The sequence below is a fragment of the Rhincodon typus genome, chromosome 8, assembly GCF_021869965.1.
Source record: "Rhincodon typus isolate 14 chromosome 8, sRhiTyp1.1, whole genome shotgun sequence".
NCBI lineage: Eukaryota > Metazoa > Chordata > Chondrichthyes > Orectolobiformes > Rhincodontidae > Rhincodon > Rhincodon typus.
The window spans coordinates 22,642,347-22,653,236 of record NC_063339.1 but is presented as its reverse complement, the minus strand read 5'-3'; the positions used below and the strand labels follow the sequence as shown (position 1 = coordinate 22,653,236).

At 43.5% G+C, this 10,890-nt stretch overlaps 1 protein-coding gene across 2 annotated transcripts in view; it reads right to left on the bottom strand.

Moving 5' to 3' along the window:
• The window catches only part of LOC109912864 (galactocerebrosidase-like), a 58,015-nt gene extending 50,330 nt beyond the window's left edge, over nt 1-7,685 (bottom strand). The window contains exons 1-3 of one of the 2 annotated variants that reach the window (XM_048600393.1): nt 7,469-7,685; nt 3,784-3,852; nt 1,275-1,338 (exon numbers count right to left, since the gene is read on the bottom strand). In XM_048600393.1, coding sequence (XP_048456350.1) covers nt 1,275-1,338; nt 3,784-3,852; nt 7,469-7,651 — 316 coding nt within the window. In that variant the 5' untranslated portion in view covers nt 7,652-7,685. The remainder of the gene's footprint in view (nt 1-1,274; nt 1,339-3,783; nt 3,853-7,468) is intronic. The other variant, XM_048600394.1, reaches the window with a different exon arrangement.
• Between the last annotated feature and the right edge of the window lie 3,205 nt (nt 7,686-10,890).

Sequence of the window (10,890 nt, the reverse complement as noted above, 5' to 3'; positions counted from 1 at the left end):
GATAACAAGGTGTAGAGCTGGATGAACATAGCAAGCCAAATCTGAAGGAGGGTCTAGGCCCGAAACGTCAGCCTTCCTGCTCCTCTGATGCTGCTTGGCCTGCTGTGTTCATCCAGCTCTGCACCTTGTTATCTCAGTACCTGATAAGCCGGTGTTTGCAAAACTCAATAGTACTCAACATTAGGTATGATTCTGTGATTGGACAATGTTTACTACATAATCCCGAGTATGCAAAGAATTATACTGACGCTCAATTCAACACTGCATCAAGCCCGTGGTGTGGCACACTTACGTGCATGGAAAGATAGATATATTAATACACAGGGCCCTGTTATTTGCAGATAGAAAGAAGATATGCACATACAACACATTGAAATGCAACAAATTAGGTGACAGCCAGCTACACTCTGGTTTATTTCTGAGTAATGCCTTGATCAGAGTTAACCTGTTTAAAATTTGGCAGTTAACTGTCAGTCATTATTAACTGCTGCAGTGTAATAGCAATACCTTTATCAATCAGAATCCATTTGCCAACCAATTAGCACTCTCCTCCCATTCAGTAAAAAGGTTTTTTCCGTTTACTTTGATATTTCTTGCAAATTGTCCTGATGAGTCAAAGATGAAAAGCTTTGCTAAAATGTGTCTTTTATCAACCAAAAAAAAAATTCAATATCACTATAATCCTGCTGTACTACCAGGCTACTCTCTAAGAGAGTGAGAGCGACGCAACTGGTTGTGGTTTCACCCGAGGGTCACTGTGCCTCAGGGGATGTGAGGGGTTGAGAAGGAGATCCTTCTAGGTAACCTCAGCCCATGCAGGAAATGAACCCAAACTATGGGCATCACTCTGTATCAAAACCAGCGATCAGCATACTGAGCTAATGTACCGTCTCTGCCTCATCCACTCTTACCTCTGAGCAGCTACTTGGACTTGACCCATCAATTCACAAAATACCATGATGGAAAATAGACAAATATTTCAAAAAGTTGAGACAACAACAAAGCATAAGATCTAGCAATGTTTGCTCTATTTGGTCCTAAAGTTTATACACAAGATTTAAATACCATGAGATTATATTACTGCGGGGACTCTCCTCGCTTTCCATACAATTTTCAGATTCCTACAGAAACCGGAAGGAAACAGTGCAAAGGCATAATGTGCTCAACATGCTTTCCATGTTATAATGGACAATCCAGAAAACCCTGATAAGACATTCAATCACTATAACCTTTTAAATCGGTGCATTTCAAAGTTAAAGAGTTGAGATTCCTACCTGTTGTTTGGGCATCACCACCAAGCTCCACTTTCAAGATATGAAGGGAAGCACCAAAGTTTGGCTGACAACAGAAAATAGGTTACGTGAACAAATTATTACTATGATTATTATTGATTTATGTTACCAAATACCACATCTATCAGACAAGAACAAAAACAGGACTTCCATTCATTTAGTATTTCTTATTAGTTAATGAAGGATGATGCAACACAACTTGCACTTATACACAGCCTCCTTAATATAGATTCTAAAAAAAAGCTTCAGAAATGGAAACAGACACCAAGCTGTGGAAGTGAAATTAGTGGTAGACAGTTGGATTTTGAAAAGGCTTTCAAAATATGATAAAAGAATTGGCGAAGTCAAGGGATCAGGAAGAAAGTGTTACTGTATAGGTACAAAAAACAGCAGCAACTACCAAGTTAATTTCTCAGTAGCAAAAATCATTTCTATTCCAGCTTAAGCAAAGGTTGCTACTGTCTAGAGCTACTAATAAGCTAAGAAGGAAGTACATTCTGTCGACAACTCAAGGAAGTGCAGATTCATATGTAAACACGTGATTGATTCCTCTAGACCATAAGTGCTGTGGCCAAGTAGTTGCTACAGTATTTGTGCATATGAGGGACACAGACAGAAATTTTACCATCAGGCACCTTGTGTGCCAAGTGAATCCCATTTTACTTGTTTTGTTTATTTAAAACAATCATATCATATCATTGATAACGGTTTGTCACAAAATTGCGAATGTTGCATCAAAATGCAAGGTCACTGATTTGCTACCTTTATGAAAAAATGAATAGAATTCACTAAATAAAAAAAAACTCTGCAACACTAAATTTTAGTTTAGTTACAATAAGTCGCCAGTTTACCAACATGGATTAACAGCTATGTCTGCATATGTATTTTATTAGTATATATTATACTCTACTTCTAATTATAAACACTCAAAAAAAAGTGAAATCTTCTAGTAAAATATCAAATTTAATTTCATTTTCAGATTTCTAATTTGCTGAAGCCATCTTACTTCAATATATTTACTTTTTCCCTACACAAGTAACACAATAAGCAAAGATAATTTTATAGATGTCATAGAATCCTTACAGTGTGGAAACGGGCCCTTCGGCCTAACAAGTCCACACTGACCCTCAGACCGTCCTACCGAGACCCATCCCCCTATAATCCACCTAATCTACACATCCCTGAACACGACGGGCAATTTAGCATGGCCAATCTACCTCGCCCACACATCTTTGGATTGTGGGAGGAAACCGGAGCAAACCCACGCAGACACGGGGAGAATGTGCAAACTCCACACAAACATTTGCCCGAGGGTGGAATCGAACCCAGGTCCCTGGCGCTGTGAGGCAGCAGTGCTAACCACTAAGCCACTGTGCCACCCAAGATGATCTAAAATGTGCCATTGCTCAAATACGGTTTAAGCAATCACAGAGCCATTTTTCAATCTTCATTTATTATACAATAATGAGAAAAAGCTCATTTTAGTGACATGGGATACTTTGATCAGTGTGTAGGAAAATTTATTTCTTTATACTTTCTGTGGCAGCAGGTTAAATAATCTAAAATACAACCAAAATTCTGGAGAAATCTCTTATGAATCAATCAGTACTTCATTCAATGAGCTCATTCCTAAATTATCAAATCTCTGTTGCCCCAGCTAGGAGAAATGTGATGCTTGTTAATACAAATGCGCACAGCTCCACTAAAAAAGTCACCTTTCTCCCGAAGGTCCACAGGACTGCTGCCTCAGAGGGTGGACTGGCAGTGGTTTAACTTGAAGTCACCGTAACTCAGGAGAGGAGCGAGGTTGAGAAGGAGGGACCTTTATGGCAGAGCTCCAATCATAGAATTATACATGCCAAAAGAGGCCCTTCAGTCTCACAAGTCTGCCCTGCCAAAAATGAACTATCTACACAAGGCTTACTTTATGCCACTTAAAGTATTCATATAGCAAGGGACCCTTAACCACGTGCTTTGACAATGCATTACACAGTTACACTCCAAAGCAAACCAAGGCGGTACCAATACACCATCATAGGATCTGTAAAATGTGGAAGTGGGCTAATCGGCCCACTGAGCCCACAGTGACCCTCTGCAAAATATCCCACCCAGACCCACCCCATCACCTTATCCCGGTAGCCCTGCAATTCCCATGGCTAATCCACATAGCTTGCACATCCCTGGACACGATAGGTGTATTGGCCATGTTAAATTGCCCAATCTGCACATCTTCGGACGGTGGGAGGAAACTCACGCAGACACAGGCAGAATGTGCAAACTTCACACAGTTGCCTGAGGGTGGAATCGAGCCTAACCCCTGGTGCTGTGAGGCAGCAGTGCTAACTACTGTGCCACCATGCCACCCTATCAGATGTACCAAAGAGAATTTACAGTGTTACTGTCCTTATCAGTTGATTGTTAAACATCATTGCTACACCCTTGATGTCAAGGATACCACATTATAATGTATTTATTTGGATATAATTGCTACCTTGAATAAATAGTCCAAGATTTGGCTGCGATACGGCTCTGGGTAATTCACAAGAAGCCGGGAAGTTGCCTAAAAATAAAAATTGCACAATTTTCAATAATTATTCAAAAACAAAATTCACTGAAATTTACTACACAAAAAAAAACTTAGTATAATTACACCACTTCAAAACAGATAATTATTTTCAACGTAAGGTCAAAGCCAGCAGCACTGAATGTATGATATCTCGGGGTTGCTGTTCTGAAAAGAATTATTCTAAGCCCAAATTGTGAATTTATCTGTTTACTCCATGGTTGGTGGCAGATGCTTTTCTAGCATTTCCTTCCTTTTTCCCCCCCAAGATTTCCAGTCTTTATAATGTTTTCTGTAATTAGCTCAAATGCTGCAGCCAAGATTAATGTATCAGATACTGGCCAAGTAGATACTCCAGGATATAGAAATCACCATTGGTCGAGCTGAGTTTTAATAATAATTTATTCCTTATGATGATTGCCACTATCTGCTTCTTTGCAGAATCTGATATCTTAATGAATTTTCTGCATTGAGAAACCAAACCCAAGTTCCGAATATGCAACAGAGCAAAGAGACCATCTTGCACTTTCATTGGACTTATCACATAAGAGGCATTATCTCAATGCTGTTTACAATAAGAGTACTACAAACCCTAAATATAGGAAAGGAAACATATGTGCACATATAGGGACAAGGACATAAATCCATAAAAAGCAGACTAGCCAAAAAACTACAATAGAAACTGAAACACTTAGTTGACGTCCACTCCTCCCAAGAATTCACAACATTATCAAAGGAAACCAGAATAGAAGACGACGAGACAATGATATCCTTTGACATAACAGCACTATTAACATCGACTTAGCTGAGGAGACAATTGCCACACTACTGGACGATTCGGGAAGGCAGACACCCCACGACACCAAGAGCATCAACAAGAACAGCACCCTGAAACTGCTGGATCTGTGCCTCACAACCTACTTCACCTTCAACAACCGTATATTCAAACAAATCAGCGGAACACCAATGGGATCCCCAATATCAGGACTGATCGCAGAAGCGGTAATGCAAAGGTTAGAACAAACAGTGCTCCCCATTATACAACCCAATCTCTGGGTCCGCTATGTAGATAACACCTTCATGATTATCAAATGCACAAGACTAGAAGAAACCAACCGACACAGAAACATCCTCACCAGAATAAAATTCACAAAAGAAGAGAACAATAACCAACTACCCTTCCTAGACAGAACGGTTGAACGTAAGAACAACAGGGAACTCCAGACTAGCATACACAGAAAGACCACACATATGGACCAGATACTTAATTACACCAGCAACCACCCCAACACCCTTAAACGGAACTGCATCAGGACATTATTCAAATGGGCCACAACACAATGCAGCAACCCAGAATTGTGCAAGGCAGAACAGGAGCACTTATTAGGTTTTGGAGTAGATCTGTAGCTCGGGTTGTGGTGTTGAGGTTGGTTGGCTTGCCGAGCTGGTTTGTTGTTCTGCAGACTTTGTTACCGTGCTTGGTAACATCCTCAGAAGGATGTTACCAAGCACGGTAACGAAAATGTCTGCGGAACAACAAACCAGCTCGGCGAGTCAACCAACCTCAACAGGAGCACTTATACAGAGTTTTTAAAAGGAATGGAAACCCAAAAATGCACAATCCGCCTTTATCCCTGCGACAGACCACAGCAAGGCACAACACGGCCAGACACACTAGTCACCCTCCCGTGCGGCAGAGAATATCAGAGATGACCACAAGACTACTCAGACCCCTAGGGTAGCCCACAAACCAACAACCACCCTGCGACAGCTACTGACGAACATAAAGGAACCAATACCTACAACCAATTAAACTAACGTAATATACAAAATACCATGCAAGGACTGAGAGACACATTACATAGGCCAAACTGGAAGAAAACTGACAATATGGATACACAAACACCAACTAGCCGCCAAGAGACAGAACCAATTCTCACTAGTCTCAATACACAAAGAAGGGACAAAGAAGGACACAAAATCAAGTGGGACAACACATCCATAACAGCACAAGCCAAAGAGACATGCCAGGGAATTTCTGGAGGCCTGGCATTCCAACTAGAACTCCATCAACAAACACATTGAACTGGACCCAACATATAAACCACTGGAAAACAGAACTGGAAGTAATGTCAATCACCCCAGCAAACTGAGGCATATAAATAACAAGCGGGACAGAACACCAACGCTTCACTGAGGTGCACCGACAATGTTACCTAGCAGGGCGATGAAACATCTTCAAACAAACACAGTGGCTCGGCGAGCAAGACCAAAACCTCATCCACAACCCGAGCCACAAATCTTCTCAAAAACTTAAAGTACATGTCTATGGAGAATGTAGGACAAAAAGCAGAGGGGGGGCAACTTTTTTTTAAAAACCGAGGGTCGTTTGCATGTGGAATTAACTTCCTGAGGAAGTGGTGGCCGTGGGCACAATTCCAACGTTCAAAAGACATTTGGATAAGTGCATGAATAGGAAAGGTTTGGAGGTATATAGGCCAAGAGCAAGCAGATGGGACTAGTTTAGTTTGGCACAGACTGGTTGGACTGCAGGGTCTGTTTCCGTGCTGTAGGACTCTATTACTCTAAGTGATTAAAACCAGGTTCTCTTCTTGCCTCCATTCTTCAAATATTTGTGTGAACCAGGTGGGGCAATACATGGTCAGTGCATTCAGTGTAGGAGTTGAGAGGTTATGTTACAGCTGTACAGGTCATTGGTTAGGCCACTTTTGGAATACTGCGTGCAACTCTGGTATCTTTGCTCGAGGAAGGATGGTGTGAAACTTGAAAAGGTTCAGAAAGGATTTGCAAGGATGTTGCCAGAGTTGGAGGATTTGAGCTGTAGTGGAAGGCTGAACAGGCAGGGGCTATTTTCCCTGGAGCATTGGAGACTGAGGGGTGAGGTGATGGAGTCCAAAACCAGAGGGCGGTTTTAAACTGATTTGGGAATGATTTCAAAGGGACCTAAGGGGCAACCTTTTCATGCTGAGGATGGTGCATGTATGGAATAAGCTGCAAGAGGAAGTGGAAGTGGATAAGCCTGGTAAAATTACAACATTTAAAAGGCATTTTGATGGGTATATGAATTGGAAGGTTTTAGAGGGATATGGGGCAAATGGGACTACATTTATATAGATTACCTGGTCGGCATGGACAAGTTGGACCGAAGGATCTGTTACCTGTCCTGTCCGGCTCCCTGACTCTAAGGCCGGACATGTGACAAACTCCAGGACCACACCCAATCACCGCCAGCTACCTGAAACAGCAGGACGGGAAGGGATTGGCATTCACACGATGGCTTCTAACCAAAGAGGGATTAAAGCTAAAATACTGCGGGTCCTGGAAATCTGAGACGAAAACAATTCGGAAGAAGTCGTACAAGACTCGAAACGCTTCTCTCTCCCCACAAATGCTGCCAGACCTGCTGCGTTTCTACAGGGTCCTCTGCGTTTGTCGCTAACCGAGGGAGGTAGGTAGGTAGGTAGGTAGGTAGGTAGGTGGGTGGGAGTCAGCACAACAACGACGGGCTGAACAGCCTCTTTCTGCGTGATCTCACTTTCTCTGTGATGGGATGACAACCACCCTCTCCTGAAAAAGACCCCGGGTAACTTACCCCGCCACCGCTCAGGCCGCCAATGCCGTCAAACTGCGGGCCCAGGCCTCCTTTGTCGTCCAGGACGTAGACGGCGGCTCCGATGCGGGCAGTGAGAGTGAGCCAGGCCCAGGCCCAGGGGAGGGAAGGAAGCCCCTGGCCCCGTTGCCGCCGAACTCGACCGACCCGCTCCGCCGCATCCATGGCAACAACACTACCGGTCACTTGATCACAGTCGTCACAATGGGGAGGCGCGAGGCACCCAGCGGTGCAGGAGGCGACACCTACTCCATTCATTCATTCATTCATTCATTTACAGAGATAATGTGGAGGTGCTGGTGATGTACTGGGTTGGACAAAGTCAGAAATCACACGACACCAGGTTATAGTCCAACAGGCTTATTGAAAACACAAGCTTTCGGAGCTTCAGTCCTTCTTCAGGTGTTCGGACTGAGGCTCCGAAAGCTTGTGTTTTCAAATAAACCTGTTGGACTAATAACAAAAACAGAAGTTGCTGGAAAAGCTCAGCAGGTCCGGCAGCATCTGTGAAGAAGAAATCAGAGTTAGCGTTTCGGGTCCGGTGACCCTTCCCCAAACTCTGTTGAACTGTAGATAACAAGGTGTAGAGCTGAATGAACACAGCAGGCCAAGCAGCACCTTAGGAGCAGGAAGCCTTCCTGCTCCTAAGGTGCTGCTTGGCCTGCTGTGTTCATCCAGCTCTACACCTTGTTATCTCAGATTTTCCAGCATCTGCAGTACCTACTATCTCTGTTGAACTGTAACCTGGTGTCGCGTGATTTCTGAAGGGAGAGGGAGGATGAATGATCTTGGCTGAAGTTGTTATGAGAACCACCAAACCCTCTGCCCCAAGCAATCAACATTTTATTTCAGCTGAAATAAAACCAAGAGCTGCGGAGACTGACATCTGAAACGAAAACAGAATTTGCTGGAGAAAACCTGTCGGCACATGTGACAGCCGTTGGGAAAGCCGAGTTAATAGTCTGAGACTCCAGCAGTTTCTGCTTTTGTTTTTTTTCAACCAAACAGCCAGCTTTCCGATCCAATAGTTGGTCCTCCTTCAGAATTAACTGGAAGCTTTAACTCTGTTTTCTCTTTACAGATGCTGCTGCAATACATACTGAGTTTCTCCAGCACTCTCTTTTTTTGTTTGTTTCGGATCACCAGCCCTTGACTCAAACTGGAATCAATGAGTATCAGGGGGCAAACTCTCCGGTGGTTGGAGTCATAAGGAAGATGGTGGTGGCTGCTGCAGGTCAGTCATCTGAGCTCGAGGACATCTCTGTGGGAGTTTCTCAGGGTAGTGTCCTAGGGCCAACCAACTTCAATTGTTTCATCAATGACCTTCCCTTCGTCATAAGGTCAAAAGTGATGATTGAACAATGTTCAGCACCGTTCACAACTCCTCATACTGAAAGTTAATGTTCAAGTGTGACAGGATCCAGACAATATCCAGGCTTGTGCTGACAAGTGGCAAGTAACATTTATGCCACACAAATGCCAGGCTATCACTAATAAGAGACAATCTAACCACCGTCACTTGACATTCAATGGTGTTATCCTGGGGTTATCAATGACCAGAAACTCAATTGAACTCACCACATAAACACAGTGGCTTCAAGAACAGGTCAGATGCTAGAAATATTGTGGTTAATAACTCACCTCCTGACTCCTCAAAGCCTGTGCACCATCTACAAGGCACAAGTCAGGAGTGTGATGGAATACTCTCCATTTGCCTGGATGAGTGCAGCCCCAACAACGCTCAAGAAGCTTGACACCATTCAGGACAAAGCAGCACACTTGATTGGCACTACACCTACAAGCATCCACTCCCTCCACCACTGATGCTTGGTAGCAGCAGTGTGTTCTATCTACAAGATGCAGTGCAGAAATCCACCAAAAATCCTCAGACAGCACCTTCCAAACCCAAGACCACTTCCATCTAGAAGGACAAGGGCAGCAGATACATGGGAACACCACTACCTTCAAGTTCCTCTCCAATCCACTCACCATCCTGACTTGGAAATATATCATTTTTCCTTCACTGTTGCTGGGTCAAAATCTTGGAATTCCCTCCCAAATAGCATTGTGGGTTAACCCACAGCTGGTGGAGTGCAGCAGTTCAAGAAGGCAGCTGACCTTCTCAAAGGCAACTAGGGACGGGCAATAAATGGAGGCCAGCCAACAACACCCACATCCCACAAATGAATAAATTTTACAAAAAGCAATCTGCCATTCTTTGTTTTATTTTACCTAGTTTTCCATTACCTGCTGCACTTTGCACCCTGTTATCTGCCACATGTGTGGAAGCCATTGTTCTCAGAGGAGCAAATGGCTGGTCTGTCATGAGACTGACAACTGCTGATGGTTTAATCTGAAAGTCACCACCCCACAAGTGAGGGGTAAGGTTGAGAAGGTGGGTCTTTCATGGTTATCTCAGCCAGTATAGGAATTGAACCCATGCTGTTGGTATCACACTGCATCCAACTGAGTTAACTGGCACCCTTGCGTGGAACAGAAGGTAAATGTCAAATCACCCTAGTCCAATTGGACCATAGGGCTGCTGTCTCATCAGAGACAGTGCATGAAAGCAGCCTGTTATTGTAAGAAAAATGCTCACTTGTCCTTCTTAGACACTTCCCCCTGATTGCATATAACTTGGGCCAGCCTTCTTAGATGACTGTTAATTAGAACACAGGATGTACAATCACAGGTCAGGGGATTCTTCTAGTTCTGTGGTAGTACCTCATTAGTGTCCTGGGTTCAAGTCCCACCTGCTCCAGAGGTATGTAATGACAACTCTAAACATTTGATTCACAGGTGGAACATTGATCCATCACTCCTGCTCTGCCATTTAAATGTGCCATGGCTGACCATTTACCTCTATGTCATTAGGTCCCAGATTCTGCTGCATGTGGGGCAAGTGGTTCTTGAAGTACTGGGTAGATGGACGTTTGTGCTTTCCCTCCAACATTTTGGCTTTGTCTCTGCACATTTCTGATGAATTCTCTCTTTCTTTTGCTGATTTACCGATTGACCCTTCTCTATTCTGGTCAGTCGCAGTCCAGTGAATACAGTTGATCCTTTGAGGACATCCCGAAGGTTTCCTGTCTCAAACAAGTTTTAAGTGGAGTAATTACTTTGGCACATCCTGCTTATTGAACTGGTTTTGAGTGATTAGGACCGCAATGTTGGACATGTTGGCATAGGAAAGGATGCTATTTTGGACAGCCTTTCTTACCACCAGATTTGGAAGATTTTGTGAAGATTTTACTGGTAATACTTCTCCAAAGCACATTGGAGCATGGTGGTCACTGTTGCCAGGTAGTCATTACTCTAATATGGAGTTTGAGTTCCTGGTCCTCTAATACCCTTTATTTAGTCAGCTAAAAGCTGACCTGGCACCTTGAAGGCAATGATAAATT